The 17,853-nt window shown below is 45.3% G+C and overlaps 1 protein-coding gene across 4 annotated transcripts in view; it reads right to left on the bottom strand.

Moving 5' to 3' along the window:
- The window catches only part of LOC147623791 (uncharacterized), a 105,811-nt gene that overhangs the window by 13,818 nt on the left and 74,140 nt on the right, over positions 1-17,853 (bottom strand). For 2 of the 4 annotated variants that reach the window (XM_086820400.1, XM_086820403.1), the window contains exons 7-15: positions 10,075-10,247; positions 8,189-8,358; positions 7,852-8,031; positions 7,401-7,490; positions 7,152-7,232; positions 6,900-7,043; positions 6,685-6,767; positions 6,304-6,445; positions 6,087-6,170 (exon numbers count right to left, since the gene is read on the bottom strand). In XM_086820400.1, the coding sequence (XP_086676526.1) occupies positions 6,087-6,170; positions 6,304-6,445; positions 6,685-6,767; positions 6,900-7,043; positions 7,152-7,232; positions 7,401-7,490; positions 7,852-8,031; positions 8,189-8,358; positions 10,075-10,247 (1,147 nt within the window). Of the gene's footprint in view, positions 1-6,086; positions 6,171-6,303; positions 6,446-6,684; positions 6,768-6,899; positions 7,044-7,151; positions 7,233-7,400; positions 7,491-7,851; positions 8,032-8,188; positions 8,364-10,074; positions 10,248-17,853 lie in introns of all 4 variants that reach the window. The other 2 variants (XM_086820401.1, XM_086820402.1) reach the window with 2 other exon arrangements.

Genomic DNA, 17,853 nt, shown 5'->3' with positions numbered 1-17,853 from the left:
AGGATGTGCATAGTTTAAAGCCTCCATTTTTTTAAAGCCCATATAGAGGGAGGCCTTAGACCACTTGTCCTCGGTGCGTGACGAAATCGATTAAAGACGGTCGTTTGAGAGGATTCTCAGCCAGCTCTTCATCTTGCCAACGTGGAACACAGGTGGGTCATTTTGTTTTCGATGCTTTTGTCTAGTTTCTCCGGTTAAACTTATGATTTTCCTCCCACTTTTCTGAATTTCAGAATCAAACACACAGGAATCTTGTAGCGGCACATCTTTGTTTCATCTTGTCCTCGAGGATCACGGGAACACATAGAGGTGCATCAAGAGGAGGTAGAAGTAGAAAAAACTTACTTCGAGAAGTAGGCGGAAAAACTCCAGGCTAAGTTGCAGGAAGGCATCAAGCTTTTGCGGGATCAAGTGGTTTTACTTCAGCAAGCAGGGATTGGTGCAACGGCTCTTGCAAGGCGAGGTCGAGGCCTCACTGTAGGTGAGGTTGAGGACGAGTGGGGTTTCTAAGCCTCTTCTCCCCTTCATCATTATGTTTGAGTCATGGGTTCTCTACCCGAAGGGTACCCTCCCTGTGTTTTTTTTTCCTTTGTATGTCTGAATAAACCCAGTACTCGGCCAGAGTTCGAGACAATTTCGAGATGAGTTTCTTGAAGCGGAGGATGAGTTTGCTATTGTGGCCAAGTTTATGGACTTGGATATGAAGAACATGTCTTTTGACACATACTTACAGAGATTTAGAGAGTCCGAGTGGTAAACATGGATGCAACAACATTGTGTGGATTTTTTATTCGTGGGTTGGCACGAGAAAACAAGCTCCAAGTAAAGAATAATTATAGCAAGACACTGGAGAATGCCATCGAGTATACTAGGATCTATGAGGAGGCAATGGCCGGCCAGACTCAGAAGAACATCTCTCAGAAACCTCCAACCAGAGAAACCTTTGAACAGGCTTCCAGGTGTAAACGAAAGGTTAAGCTTGAAAAGGCTCTATAGAACCAAACTCGGTACCCAATCCGAAGAAGGATCTGAAGCACCAACCGACCCTTCAAAACATTAGGAAGGACAAGTGTTTCATTTGCAGTTAGAAATATGAAGACAAGTTGTTCGAAGGCAAAGAGCAAGGCAGCTAATTTGACTGAAATAATAGGTAACCCTGAAATTTCTTCCGTGGATACTACTATTTTAGGTCAAAGTGCTTGCATGGAATGTATTTTCAACATGGTAGTCTTCGGAGCTAATGACTTGATACATATGGATGGGTTGATATTAGGGGAGACTCTGCACATCCTTTTAATAGCTGTGTTAAAAATTGTTCCCCCCCTCCCCTCCCCTTGCGTATTATTAAAAAAATTGTCCATGCTTTTTTATAATGAAAATAGCACTAGGTTTTTTCTATAGATAAAAAACGCCAACCATAGATGGCTAAAGCACCTTTTTTGCTGACTCCAAATCGTACAGCCCGCCATCTCTTTCTCTCTCCTGTTTGCAAGGCTACTTTTCTGTGCATGCTTGCCATGTGGCCCTATACAGCCTGTTCAGGCCCTAGACGGCTTATTCAGGCCCTGTACATGTGTCTCCTCATCATTCGAGGACTCCTCACTTCTCTGGTTTGGGAGAAGCCATATCACCAAACAAGCGCAAATTAGCACTTACAAAAATCAATTAATTGACTTGAGTTGTCAAGCACGCATGCCACAAGGGCCAAGAAAGTACGTGGGCAGGGCTAAGGTGACAATAGGGTACACCTTTTGAAGATATCCGCGGGCGGCTGGTGACAACAGGTACGCTTTTGCTTTTTCTTTTTCTTTTTTTCTTTGGACCAAATGTCAAAATTGTTCCCCAGAGGGGGAAGGGCAGCTAGGCATTCCATGTAACCGTTCCCCCCATGTTCCCTTGGCCATTCCGATTCCAAAGTGTTCCCCCTGCGCAATCCACCTGTTTTGGGCAACTCAGCCATGGGGGAACGCGTTCCACCATTCCCAAGGGGTGGAAACGACGTTCCCCTGCTACACCTCCTCTTATAGCTGCTTTTATGTGTGAATGTGATAAGTAGTAATGTCATAGGCACTTGCCATGTGTCATTGCCCTAGTGTGTATGTTGTGTCAAAAGGTAACGCTCTAAGCCTATAAAAGCACAACTCTTTGAAGCTATCATCACATCTAATCATAATCATTGGGTTGTCCAAAATTGTTGAGTATCACCCCAGTGAAATAGCTATGTTTATGTTTTCTTTCTGTTTTATTTTCCATTCCATGATGAGATATGCCATGGACATTATTGTATCACTTTGGTCTCATAGGCCCATTGGGTCTTTAGTAGACACTTAATATATCTTTCTTTCTTTCTCACCACGATGCCTTCTCTGGATTTGCATCCACTTGGGCCCACAAATGGTATCATAGCTAGGCTCTCAAGCTGCTGCCGTCACCTCTGGTTCGTAGCTGCTTGAGAGCTGGGAGACGATGCTCGCTGTCTACCCGGAACTACGAAACACTGTTGCTACCCATTTCCACCACCAGATTTTGGCAGTGCCAGTGCAGGGCGCACCACCGCCACCTAGGTCATTAAGACTGCTCTCCTCGTTTACTTGGCAGCATGGGTGCCAAGAGGTCCTGCCATTGGCTGCTCAACGGTCTTCAGTCCGTTCTCTGCCCCTTGGGTTGCTCTGACCAACCGCTTGGACCTCTTGTTGTGCCTGCTTGTTGTGATCAGCATGAGGTACCCACCACTGTCATGCTTGCATAAAGATACTATTCATTCAAGGGGTAAACTTTCTTTCTCATCATGATGTGTGCACCATCCGTTGAAAAGTTTTTCGGTACTGGGTTTCCAACTTGGCAAACCAAGGTGCAACTTCTTCTCGTGTGGGAAGGAGTATGGGTTATTGTTTTCGGTGATGATGTAGATCCAAGACCCAAAGATCCAAACCACTCAACAGAATTAGAGAGCTTTTGCTTTTATCAGAAATTTTTTGTACATCATATTGACTTCAAGTCTACTTCTAAGGAGATCTGGGAGAAGCTAGAAGCAATCTTTGGTAATCGTATCACGAACTCTAAAGTTTTCCTCAAGCTCAAGTTTTATGATCTGAAGATGTAGGAGAAAAAAGAGTTAAGTGATCACTTGGCCAAGCTTGGGTTATTAGTACAACAGCTTACCAACTTGAATTGTAAGCCCGATGATGCAGATAAAATGGCAGTGCTCCTCAAGAGCATGCAAGGAATCACTCGATTCCAACAAACTCTAGAGGTTTTACGTCTTGCTGCTACTGCTTTTGATGATCTCGTATCCCTTTTAAATTATTTTTTCCCCCTTCCGGAAACAAGATCCTTCTATTAGTTAACAAAAAAACAACCTCAAAGGCCAGATACAAACTCGCCTCCATGTATGGAGTGAGGACCAAAGAACAAAATAAGGAGGAAGGATGCACTTCTCCTCCGTCTCGCCGCTCTATGAGGATAAGGCTATCTCATACAAGGGGTGGTGGAGGGAATAACATAACAGGTGGTCTGTAATGCCAAGTGGGCACACCACCACTATCTATGAGAAAAGGACCAGGTTGCCAAAGCCTCAGGAAGGCTTCCCAACGCTTTCGCATACGGTCAGAAACACCCTGAAGCTTCCCCCATAGTCCGTAGAGGATATGAATGATGTCAAGCCAGATGCTCTTGATCGACTCTATAGGCGGAGTGTGGGTGCCTTCGATGGCTTCGTTGCATCGAGCTCTCCAGATGTGCCATGCGGAAATGCTGCTAGAAATCTCCCATCTCTGGTTCGAACTAGGAGTCTAGTGACCAGTAGATGGGGCTAGGACTCGCACTATCGAGATGCGAAGGTGAGAGACCTGAAGGGTTAGCCCCCCACCTTCCTCCTCATAAGCCATGACCACCTCGGCCTTATCGGCCCAAGCAACAATACCCCATGTAATAGTATGGGGAGAGGCCCTGTCCATAGTCAAGATAGGGAGAATCCACTGCCAAACCTACTGAGCCCTCAGGCAATCCCAAAGACAATGTCGCTGCTGAGACTCTTGGGGATGGACACATCTCGGACATGTTGCTAGTCTACCGCCAATGGCCAACCATGTGCCAACCCCCAAACTCCGATGGGCAAGCAACCACAAAAAGAGGGTGATCTTCTGAGGTCGAAAACTGTCCCAGAGCCTCTTCGAGAAATTTGAGAGAGCGTGGTGAGAGGCCCTAAGATTGCCAATGTCTTGCTGCTACCGGGGTGCCCTCAACCTTGGGCATCTGGATACTATGGCCTAGCCGTGCAGTGTATAGAACAGGGTATCCGAAATCTCCTCCCTATCTGCTGGATCACATCAAGTCCACTCTCCCCGGGTCCCACAATGGAGTGAACTCAAGAATAAAGCTAATACTTAGGCGGAGTTCAAGACGGTGTTTCAAAATGAGTTTCTTCAGGCAAAGGATGAGTTTAATATTGTTGCCAAGTTTATGGACTTGGATACGAAGAACATGTCTTTCAAGACATACATGGATTTAGATAGTTGGAGTCCCGAGTGGCAAATATGGATATGAAGACATGTTTTTCAAGACATACTTACAGAGATCTAGAGAGTTGGAGTCCCGAGTGGCAAACATGGATATGAGTTTAATATTGTGGCCAAGTTTACGGACTTGGATATGAAGAACATGTCTTTCAAGACATACTTACAGAGATTTAGAGAGCTGGAGTCCCGAGTGGCAAACATGGATGCCACACCATTGTGTGGATTCTTTATCCGTGGATTGGCATGGGAACACAAGCTCTAGGTAAAGAATAATCATAGCACGACACTGAAGGATGCCATCCGGTATGCTAAATCTATGAGGACACTATAGATCGTACATCCGGCCATCTCTTTCTCTCTCCTCCAGTCCACTGCCCACTCCTGTCCGCAAGGTTGCTTTTCAGCGCATGCTTGCCATGTGGCCTTGTATGGCCTATTTAGGCCCTATACGGCCTGCTGATCGAGAGATACCTTAATTGGGCAACCTTGAGAAACACAAACGACATGCAAACCTTGCTTTTTCCCGCCTCTATGATTAGGTTAGCTCTAATACCAATTGTAAGGGACTCCTCCCAAAGGATCATCTAATACACAGGCATAAACAAGATTAGAACAAACAAAGAAGGGTGCAAGCAAGCTCACCACCAAACCGTAGGTTCCCATCCACAAAACCTCCCCCGAGCTAGGGGCTAAGGTTCCACTCCCACGGGTCAACCCTGGCGTCCCATACTACCAGTGCCGGCCCAAGAGGGTCCCTCAACAAGACAACCCGTGATCCGCCATGTCCATGGTAGGAATATGCCTCTTGGTCCAGGTCTAGACCAATCAATAATAACCCAAGGCTCACTTATATAGTGCTTATTGTTGCTATAAATAACAATCTAGTCATAAATAGCCAATAACCTTGGATTTATTAAATCTGAGCCTTACCCACCTGAATCCACTTGCTTTTATTAATCCTATGGCTCCCATAACCTTGCTGGATTAGTCCCTAACCCCAAGGATTAGTGTTAGATAAATAACAACGTTTGTGCATTACACATACGATTATGATATATCCATAAAAAACAATACAAATACCTTGTCCATGACGATTTGAGAACGTATCTGTGTAGCATTACTAACTTCCTTACATTCATCCTCTGCCCAAGATTCTTTACTTGATATTTCTCACACCATATGAAAAGCCCAATACTTGCAAATAGTATTTACTTATTCACAAGCAAGAAAGCAATTGTCCAAGGATTCCTTCTAAATAGGTCATAGACCACTGATTACAATGGATGCTTTGAAGCAACGACACTCATTTTTACGAGATCGTGCTCTAGCAAATATAACTCTCCAAGCATGTCTGTCATGCAAGTGAATTTGATTATGAAAGTATAAACTGACAGGGTATAATTTTGGATCCATTTCATGGGCAAAGTGAATACTAGTCATTGTGCCGGGAAGGTGAATGAGGCTTGCATGTTCGGAGCTTAACAGGGGGTGTAGCCTCACAATCTTTTAAAAGAAGATAATCTAAAAATAAATAAAGGTAAGATAAAGTTAAATCGCAAGAAAAATCACCCTCAAAAGGTCCATAGTGGCAAATGTCCCACGACAATCCACGAGGAAAGAGAGATGTTGATCTAAGTCGTGTCCAAAGTCCACCTGAACACAAAATAAAAACAGTTCCATAAATTGTGTATTATGTAGTCAAGTGTAATTCAGTCTCAAATACTAGAATTGGCAACATGTTTGGGACTTTGCAATCCAGAAATGAGTTTCAAATAGATGACCGTACCAGCTGTACAAAACGAGAAATTAATCGAGCAATCTGCCTTTGCTCATCCTCGCTGCTCATGCTATCCAAGGACTTATGCAGAGACTTACTAAGCTCAAAGATAAAGTGCCTTGTTACCGGGTCGAGTATAATTTGACTATCCCTGTACAACAGATGTTCAGAAACAGACTTCGATTCATCACTTGGGGACAAATGTGTCATCCATCCATCTGTACGAATGTGTGCATGGACATAGGCATGCACGTAGGTAGGTATTTGTGTATGTATGTATGGATGGATGGATGTATGCATGCATGTAGGTAGGCCGGTAGGTAGGCATGGATGGATGCATGCATGTATGTATGTATGTAAGTGCAGCCCATCAATCGTAACTTCACTCACCTAGAAACATGGTTTAAAATCTGCTTATGGATGGAGTTGCGTGCGTCTCCATAAAATTTGTCTAGAATATCTACGAAATAAGGCTGCACAACACCAATTTTTAAAGCATTTGTATGTTTATTAATACATTAAGCCCACCAAATAAGAAAAGAGAACATTGCTTGATATAATATTTGCTTTGTTTTTTTTTTCAGAACATGGTAAAGTCTCATTACCAGAGTAAGCAAGTGTTGTAGATCTGCTATTTTTGCCATGATCTTGATAACAATAGATTCCAAAATACTTAGGGCTGCCTCCACTATTTCCGCCTTTGTCAAGTGCTTTACAACATCGCGCAGCAGGACATTGAGTTCAACCTCCTGCAATTTCTCCCATCAAATGTGAGTAAATATATCATACAAATACACTGCAATCAATCTTAAGCTAAAGTTTTTAACAGAAATGCTGCGCATTATACGGGGGCTTACCGAACAGTATTGCAGAATATACTCAACAAAAACATCTGCTACTGTCAGATACTCCACCAAGTTGGAAAATTTCAATACCACCTGTCATATACAAACAGACTGCTTGTCTAAATGCATTTTTCCTGTGTGAGAAGGTGCCTGTTTACAGAATAATCACCTCCCAAAGTCCTAATCACTCTCTGCCAACTAAGAGTATGACATTGACTACAGGAAGCAGTGAGAGATGTAAGGATTCCAACAGAGTTCTACCTTCCAGACATCATTCAGAACACTAAGACGCAGTTCTCTTGGTAGATTGCATTCGCAAAGCTTCATCCCCAGCAGCCTGTAATTCAAATACTGCATACATCGAGAGAGTATATTTTCTTCAGTTTTCTCCCAATCATATACCTTGCTGCGAAACAAAAATCGTAACTATAAGCAAAGCTGCAATACAGAAATTCCACACTAACGACAACATATGAGCAATAATTCCAGTTGTTCTCCCTTAAGCTTATGCTCATTACAGAACCTTGCCTGTCTGCCTGCATGCCTGCTGCCATTAGCAGGGGCCCATCATGGCCACCTTCAAGGGCAGGCAAGTAAATCTGCCCCACCATTCAGCTCTCTACCCACACCACTTGTCCAACAAGAGGGCAACATTCTATAACCGCTATCTTAAACTTCTAGCAGCATTGCTTTTAAGAGTCACAGTACTTACTTGAGGCTTAGAGACATCATCAGAGCTGTTCACGATCTTGGACAGTTCTAAAGCCTGAGTACCAACTAGTGCTGCAGGAAGCTGCTTCAGCAAGTAATGCACCACAACAGAGACCGGATGCATTCCTTTTACACTCTCTTGTTGCTCACAAAAAGTTCTAAGAATGAATAATAACTCCTCCTGCACAGGCAAAACTAGAAAATTACTAAAAGGGAGCTCTAAGCTCTGAGCCTGACATCAGCTGACTTCATATTATGTATGTATGTATGTGTATAATCAAAGAATCTGACACCAAAAATGCTGCATGGAAGCCTTCTATTTATTTAGCTTTACTGACCTTAGCTGCATATTTACAAATATACTGCAGATACAGTTCAAACACTGGCTCCACCAGGCTGGCATAGGATTGCTTATCTAAGCCCGATTTGAGGGTGATTTTCTCAAACTCTCCTGACAGAACCCTCCGATATAGCAGTAGATAATCATCTAGACCCATGATAAGGTATCCTGCTCTGGCATAAAGTACCCCATGCACTTATCAACAAAATAAAAAAGAAGAGCAAACTGCATAACAAAAACAAAAGTGGAACTTTTCAACCCCCACATTTTCTCCCAAGAATTGCGTGGTGGCATATACTCAAAAACATATTGCACCAAGATTTTCCAGAAGCAATTTACTTGCAAAGTTTAATGAATAACATCAAGAAGGCTTCTATTTCAAAGGTTTTGAACTAAACGAAAAGTTGATAAAAGCCCAACAGTGGGCCCAATCATCCTGGCCACCCCTTTTTTGAAAAATGTGCACGAATGGTGCATGTAGAATCCATTTTGACAGCATGGTTACACCCCAACTAAGCAGTCCCATTGGAAGAATTGTGGTACATGGCAATGATGGCATGATGGGTCAGATTCTCAAGGAGTTCTGGAGTCAGCAGTGGAGTAGCTTCCACCCACAAGGTCACCTTATGCCTCTAGTCACTAGCTATTGCAGTGGGCGCTTGGCTGGCTACCATAGCTAGACTGGCCATTTGTGGCCGTTGCAATGCACCACTGGAGTCCCTAAGGCATTGCCTCTGCAGCACACACCAGGTATGGCAAGGTTGAAACCCAGTCACCAGCAGCTTCATTGCTTGGGAGCAGGCCCTGTTCTACACTAGGAGGAGAATAGCACTGGCTAGGCATTGCATCAGGTCACACTACAGTAGCCACTCCCTAGGTTCTAGTGAGACTCTCCAATCATCTGTACAGAAATCTAGGTGGGAGACCAGCCTCAGTGCTTGGCATATCCAGTGCACCTGTTAGGCAAGCCATCAAGGGGACTGCTTGCCCTTTGGCCAACACCATATGCAGAGAACTCATGCACAAGACCACAGCTTATCTCACACACTTGTTTCGTAGGTGGAAACGTCTATAAGGCAATTTTCTGTACCTCTCAGGAATTTAAAGACAGAGAAGTCTACCGAAGTGATATAATGAATGCAGCATAGTTATCTTATGTCACAATATCATATAGTGTAGCAGCACATTTTAAGAACCTTGGCATGCAAAACTATTAACCCACAGATATGGCAAAGAAATTTCATGCAGCTATTAAGTGTTTTTCTCGTACCAAGAATTCACGCACAAGACTGCAGCTAATCTCACACACTTGTTTGGTAGGTGGAAACGTCTATAAGGCAATTTGTTTGTACCTCACAGGAATTTAAAGACAGAGAAGTCTACCGAAGTCTACCGAAGCATGGCATATGTTATATGTACAGTGTGAACTTTGGAGAGAGAGTTCTACATGAAGGGGAGAGGGAGAGAGAGAGAGAGAGAGAGAGAGAGAGAAAGAAAGAAGGAAAGAAAGAAAGATATATTAACGTCTACGAGAGGCCAAAGTCGGCCTATGAGACAAAATATAATACAACTGTGTCCTTCCGGTCATCGGAAGAAAAGGAAAAGAAAGAAAAGAAAAAGTGTGCATGTGTCTAGAAAAGAAAGAAAGAAAGTTATATTAACGTCTATGAAAGACCCCAAGGGCCTATGAGTCCAAAAGTAATTTATATTACAATATTGTATAGCAGCTAGAAACCCTAATGTAGCAACACATTTGAAGAACCTTGGCATGCAAAACTATAAGCCCACAGATATGGCTAAGAATATCAGTTCACATTTCATGCAGTTACACGAGTTTTTTCAACAGCTAGCATTTCATGCAGCTATTAAGTGTTTTTCTCATACCAGTTTCATGTGGAATAATGCTTTGCCCTTTGCGAGCCAGGTATAGGCGAGCATATGCAGCTGCTAATGGATCTGTCAGGCCCCTGATCATCATAGTTAAGCGTTGAAATGCAGACTTTGGAGGAGAATTTTGAAGAAAGTGCATGCAGTGCAAGATGGCAATTTCAAGATATCTGCAAGGATAATAAAGGCAATCAGATATAACACATGCAGAAATCACACAAAACACACCAATTTTGAGCACTTCATGGGAGGTAAAATACTTCAAAAGAAAGTGTAAGTGTAATACTCCTAGAGAACATTAATGCATTCGCAAAATTTGCTTGGTACTACGGATTTCTTCCACAGTTGGCAAGCTTAAAGCTCTTAGAACATAAAATCTATTTATTGCATTAGGAGATAGCATAATATGTGTAGCCATTTGTTGCATAGGATTGAATCACACAAAGACTACATCGTGGATGAAAAACACAGCATGACTGAAGGCAAGAGCTCAAAGCCTCCTAGGCAAATGCAGATTGCAAGAGGATCCACAAATGCAAACGAATCTGTGAGAGCATGGTTGGTGATCAAAAAATATACAGAAACCAACACCATTAACATGTGTTTGCAAATGGGAGAGGCCAAACATAGGGATTTACCAAAAAATATTTAAAGTAAATGCAGTCCTGCCACATCAAGTTATCTAGGAAGACGTAACAGTCTCACATTTATCTAGTGTAACTGAAGAAAGGCAAACTCTTCAAGGGATTGATTGCATTGATTCATTCCTACTCACCGGGATCCCATGGGAGATATTTAATGGGGCATCTCTTTAATGGGACATCCAGCATAAAGCCATAGGCACCAAGAACCTTGAGTCACAGGTGGTCTATAGTGCCAAGTAGGCTCACCACCATTGTCAGTCAGAAAGGGACCGTGACACCAAATCCTCAAGAAGGCCTCCCGACGCTTCCGCATGCGCTTTGAACCACCCTGGAGCTTCCCCCACTAGCCACGCAGGGTATGAATGAGATTTAGCCAGATGCTTTGGATGGACTCCGACGCGGCAGAGTCCGACGGCAGCAGAGTGAGGGTGCCTTCAATGGCTTCAAAGCATCGCGCTCTCTAGATGTGTCATCGTGACACCAAATCCTCAAGAAGGCCTCCCGACGCTTCCGCATGCGCTTTGAACCACCCTGGAGCTTCCCCCACTAGCCACGCAGGGTATGAATGAGATTTAGCCAGATGCTTTGGATGGACTCCGACGGCAGAGTCCGACGGCGGCAGAGTGAGGGTGCCTTCAATGGCTTCAAAGCATCGCGCTCTCTAGATGTGTCACGCGGCTATACTGCTGCAAATCTCCCATCTTTGGCAAGAACCTAGAGCCCAGTGACCAGTAGATGGGTTGGGACTGGCATTGCAAAAATATGAAGGTGAGAGACCCGACCCTCCTCATATTCCATGACGGCCTCACCTTTAGTGGCCCAAGCAATAGTGCCCCATGTGATAGTGCGGGAAGGGGCCCTGTCCATAGTAAATATGCGGAGGATCCGTTGCCAAACCTACTGAGCCTTTGGTCAATCCCAAAGACAATGACGCTGGGATTCCTGAGGATGGCTACACCTCTTACATAATGCTCACCTACCTCCAATGGCCAACCAAGTGCCAATTGCTAGACTCCTATGTGCCAACTGCCACATAAAGAGAGTGATCTTCCGCGGCTGAAAACTATCCCACATCCTCTTCCAGAAAGTAGAGATAAAATGCGGCAAGAGGTCCTCGGACTGCCAGTGTCCTGCTACTACTGCTGGAGTGCCCTCAACCTCTTGCATCTGAATCTTACGGCCCAGCCGTGCAGTGATTGCAAAAAAGGGGGTACCACAAGTCTCCTACCTGTCCTCTCGATTGTGCCATGTCCACTCTCCCGGGTCCCACTGAAGAGGCTGTCCGTCCCAAATCCACAAATGCTAGAGTCTCTCTTTGACCACCTTGGCCAGTGGAGGGTCAATGTGCCACTAATGTGCATGGAAACCAATCACCCTCACCCTCTGCAAGGTGCATCCCCTGAAATCCTCCAAGGGGGGCTTTGCTCGCTCTAGTATGCCATGAGATCCAATAGAGAAGGTGAGTAAGGCGGAGCTCTAATCTGCGCCATGAAATGCCAAGGGTATATCATGCCTGGTGGACACTCTTAGCCACTGTGGGGGAGGAGCGTTCGGTATCGGGGCCAGCCACTTCGGAAGGATGGAGAGTCGATGTCAAGGCTGAGTCTCTCCCTGCCCCGGATCCTCGCAAGGCCCCTCTCCTGGGCCTTGGGGGGCAACTGTTTGAATGCTAGCCAATCTTCAAGTGGCCTAGCGGGACCCGTGCTCAAAGCTCCCCACGATACATGCGAGCGAGCCCCTTGCATGTGACCACTAGGCAAACAAACTAAGGGGTTCTAAATCAAAGGAGGTCCAAGATGCTCCTCAGGGGCGATTGGATCTAACTGCTGAAGGGTCGGCTTGAGATGATCCCAAGCACGCAAAAGACTGGCCAGTGGCTGCAAATATGCTCTCAAATACTGGGGTAAAGCCACAAGCCCTCATCTCCGTGAAAATCCATCTCGTGCTCTGAGGCCAAGGACCTCGCAGAAGCGGGGTACAGGCAGACCTAGCACCCCTTTTGATCGGCACGTCACCGGTCGCAGTGTCGATGATGTGGCTTTCTTTTCGTTTAATGTGTAAACATGTGTTTATATATATGTTTGAACAAGTCCACTTCAACGAACATGCACAAGCGTGATGGTTACACTGCCCGCCTCGAAACGGGGTGTTGTGGGTTCGAATCCTGTGGATGAGATCCTAGCCAGAAGGAAGTCCTTCCATGGCTCGCCGCCCGGAAGGCGGCCTTGAACAATCAACTTGCCCAAAAGGGCACGGCTCTAGATGGAGGAGTCGATGATGCCTAAGCCCCCTCAGAGTCCGGACTGTATGATCACTCTTCAGGCCACCTTGGCCCGAGCAAGCCTCCCGTCCTGCGAGCCCATAGAAAGTGCATCAACCACTGAACCTAACCAATACAAGCTTGAGAGAAGGCCCAACAAAAGATGATGTACCACATGGTGGTGAGAAGAACCTGGTTCGCCCACAACGCGGCCAACTATAGAAAGCTTGGCTGAACTCCAATATAGCACCTTCTTCTTAAAGCTCAGAAGAAGAGGGGTTAGGTGCTACTCAAGGGAGATACCGATGCCCACTGGCATCCAAGACAACCAGCTGTAGTTCCCCTACGGACCCACTAGAAAGCCTCAACTGGATATGCCAAGTCAGGGCGGCCAACCCGAAATCAGCACGACTTGTGCCAATTGATCTGCGTTCTGGATGTACGACAGAAGATCTCAATCGCCTTAGCGAATCTCTGGAGGTTCCACTCGTCCCCAGACCGGACGAGGGGTGAACTTGCAACTTCTTGTGCGTGCGAATGGGAAGACACAATCCCTAGAGTCCAGTCTCCTGGGCAGAGAAAAAACTACTCATGGACCGAGGAGTGAGAAAGCGGAAATCTGTCACCTCTGGCTCCCTGAATGAGAACCTCGTTGTGTGTGAAGCCGAGTAGAGTCCAGAAACAACTCGGACCCACTCCTCCCGAGATCCCATCCTGCCCATCGTCCCCTCTAGAAAGGCCCCAATCTACTCTGTCATAGGCTTTCTTGAAATCAAAGAGAACAATAAGATTCTATCGACACATCCTGGCTGAAGCAGTCGCCTTCAGAAAGTGAAGATGTTGTCCAAAATGCTCCAATCGTGAACGAAACCTGTCTATGTATACCATGTTTCAAGTCGGGGAGGAAGGGTTGCAGTCGCCGGCTACTGGCCTTGGGCCTTGGCCAGAATTTTGTAGGCGGTCCCGAGGAGGGTGATGGGCCTCCACTACCAAATCTCCAATCTATCACCACCCTCCTTGGGAATCAAATGGATCAGTCCCTCTGACAACCTCTTTGGTATGGCCCCCGTAATCATTATCACATTGAAGGAAGCTCTCAGGCCACCTTCCATGAGAACCCAATGACATGGAGGCATTCTTTTGATTGATGGGAAGACTTTGGAGAGCCGTCCAATGCCTAATCGTTAGTGCACATCTCTCCCAAGCTGGCCATTGCATATAATCAGAGGCACCAAAGGACGGCCACAGTCATCTGTAATGAAAACCTACACAATGGGTCGTCTTTCTGCCTCATGTTTGGATGTCAGGATCTTCTATCTTTGGATACCAGGATCTTCTGTCTCAAGAAGGATCTCATCCTGCTCCAAGCTCTAGAAATTGTTGACATGAGGGGACACGAATGTGCTCTACAATTTGCCTCTGTGAATATGAAACATATGCTAGGCATCCAATCTCCATCCCCACAAGGCATACATCTGGAACCTGAGAGAAAGAAGTTCTTCCATGACTCAGTGCCTGGAAGAAAGCTTGCACTGGATATCTGGATCTATAATATTCAGCCCTCCTCCCTGTCTTGGATGAACGATAGTCTCCCATGCAACCATGGCTCTCGAGTATCTACAATGCTATCCAAACCTGACCAAAGAAAATTGCGGACCGATCTCCACACAGCTCACCAAAGCATCCTTGTGAGAAGCACCAACAAGAGAAGAAGATATACTAGGCTAAGGCACACAACACTTGGTTAATCACCAAAGCTCTAGAGGCTAAGTCCAGTTTCCTTGAGTTCTACTGAAGCAACTTTTTCCTTATGCTCATGAGAACTGGTGTAAACTGTTGTGTAGAGGATATGTCGATGCCAACCTAACATCCCAAGTATCTCGCAGTGCTGCCTCTCTCAATCCAGGTTCTGCACCCCAGTTGACTCTCTTCAAGTCACTTAGCCAAAAACCAACAGATTTGCGCCAGTTGAAAAGACCTCCTATAGCTAAACAGATAATCCTCCAAGGTAATCCTAAAAGAACAAAGGCAATATGTGGGAGGCCTCGAGATACATAGCAGTGTCATCTACAAGCTCAAAATCCAGAAGTTCCCCCTCTCTACATAAAGGGTAGACTCAAGCCAACAAATACCTCGGCAAAGGATCGAAGATGAAGATATATACTTATAGCCTCAGCCAAAATGAGATATAGCAAGGGGGCCAATGGGTACCCCTGACGAACAGATCGAGAGATCTGGAAGCACTCTCCTCTGTCACCACATGCCAGTATACGGCTATTAGCATCACTATACAAGCATGACACACCTCTGATCCAATCCTGAGAGAGAAATCCATGCAATCCCAATCAACTCTATTATATGCTTTCTCAAAGTCAAGCAATGAAATGGCTAAGGGTTGGTTGGTTGCTTTGGCCCATTCAATTGCCACCCAAAAGGAGAAAATGTTGTAAAAAATGCTCCACCCTGGCAAGAACCCAGTCTGCATGTCATGAATCACAATTTGCAAGATCAGCTGCAACCTTATACTAATTGCTTTTATTAAGATTTTATAAGCAATCCCAAGTAGTGTAACCGACCACCGTTGGATTAAATTTGTCTTTATCCCCTCTTTTTAGGATGAGATGAACGGTTGAATTCAGAGGATTTCGACACTCAAACTAGGAAGGCTTTGGGATTCCTTCATTGATTGAGAAGACGTTTTGGCATCGTCTTTGGCACTCTTACAAGAGGAGCCAGATATTCCATTTTTTCTGGTTATTGCTACGCGGTGGTCTCCCTGTTAACTAGTGGAGAGCTATCTTTGGTGCGGATCCAACTTGCCCTAGATCCTCGATTGCCTCTGAGACTATACAACATTGTCTCTGGGGTTACAGTTTGCCCAGAGGATATGGAGCTCCATAGCTCATCTTTTAGGTAGGTTGACGAGAGGTACTATAGACATCGCTTGGGGTTCTATTGCTTGGCTCACTCAGATGTTCCTCAATCACATGCCAAATCGTCCCTGGGGAGACTTGATACCACCTGGGAGATTATTGCTAGCATCACTACTTGGCAGGCAAATATGGAAGGTTGGATCCACTGAGGCGATCGAGGGCACCCAAATTTATGACACTCAGTGCTCCTTATGGCCACTTGGGCCCATATATAGGGACCTACAAGCAAAGCACGTCTTCTTCATGAAGGAGTGGGATCATGGGATTTTCCTCTCTTCGCTCCCACTAGACTCTCTTGGCATCACCGCACCCTTGACTGGCTGCAACTACCTTACACCCTATGAGGAGGATTTCCAGCTTTCGTTTCCATTGCATGATTATCTAACAATCTGTTCAGGGTGCCTCTTTCCAACTGAGCGACTGGCTCACGCATGTGGGGCATGTGCAGATAGCCTGCTGCCCATTGCCTAAAAATGGCACACATTTGGAAGCGTACTTTACACAGTAGGTACAATAGAGACTTGGGCAGAGTCTCAGATGAGGACATTTGGTGCCAGTATGGTTTTCTTGATAGGTTGGGCACCATACGAGTTCCCTTAAAGGATAAAGATGTGGATGGCCCTCTGGATCCCAGCCTATCGAGAAGTTGGCAAAGTCAGCGGTTGCCTAGGGTTGGCGGGTAGTACCTGAGGCATAGCTCGAGCTAAAGAAACCTTGTGATGGTTGCAGTTAGAGATCTCATGATTGCCCCACTTTACAGAGTTGGTACAATAGAGACTTGGGCGGGGTCTCAGATGAGGACATTTGATGCCAGTATGGTTTTCTCGATCGGTTGGGCACCATACGAGTTCCCTTGTAGGATGCAGATGTGGATGGCCCCCTCGATCCCGGCCTTGGTTGATTCTCCATTGCTAGGTCATTGTTGCATTAGGGCGGCGGCTTGTTGATCCACACTTTGTCCAGACATGGACTCCTTACTCTTTTTGTCAGGTTTTGTGCTGGTGGTCTTGAAGGAGGCTTCTGATGCACCTTCGTGGAGTTGTCGGGAACGTGTTCCCTTAAAGTTATCCTTAAACTTCAGAGCACTCTTGCATCTTTGTTCAAAAGAAGTATGACCCAAGGCAAACAAGGAGTTGTGCCGGGGAATATCTTCAAGTCCCTCCAGAAATCTCCCAATTAGTCTCTCATCAAAGAACTTGTTTGCAGTACTACAGCGTGAGTGGAAATATCTTACTTTGTTTATGTAATCTCTGGAAATGGATACGGAACCAAGTGAGAATGCATATGCGGAATTGATTTCCAATCATCAATATTACTTTCCCAATTCACATCAATAATCCTGAGAAAATAAAATCATGAGATGACGTTTAATCAATATCAAAAAAAAGTTTCTTTTGGATACCTGAGAGCACACGCTTTGCTGCTCTCCAATGTGATTCTTTCGATTATGTCAACTTATGGTGTTCACAATAGAAGCTATGTCACAAGTAATCGTCACATATATTAGGCTGCCCACAAGTTGTCTAAAAGGAGTACCATGAATACTTAATTCATATGTAAAAACTGAAAGCTTTTGATTTGGTTCCATTGGAGTTAAAGCGTGCTATTATCCATCACTAGCCTGTCGGGACGTAACAACAGCCTCACTATCGGCACTTGCTTAGCCATTCGAGGACAGTGTGCATGCTGTGGCCACCCCCTCGAGTCACAGGGACTGTCTCAAAGCACACCAGGTTTGGCAGAGGATTCTTCGCCTCTACACGGCTGTGCAGTCTGCACCGCATATCATCAACTAGGGAGCAACTGCATGGGCGACAAAGGCCGTGCATTGTGGAGATGGATCACTCTCTGCCCACTTCAAAGTTGCACTGCAGTTGTCCTCAGCTTCATGGCCTCGTCGTAATAATCTTGCAATAATCAGTCAGATGGGTCACACTTT

The sequence above is a fragment of the Cibotium barometz genome, chromosome 26 (genome assembly GCF_041138505.1).
Source record: "Cibotium barometz isolate CiBa-2024 chromosome 26, ASM4113850v1, whole genome shotgun sequence".
Lineage (NCBI taxonomy): Eukaryota > Viridiplantae > Streptophyta > Polypodiopsida > Cyatheales > Cibotiaceae > Cibotium > Cibotium barometz.
This window is presented reverse-complemented; position numbering and strand designations above follow the sequence as displayed.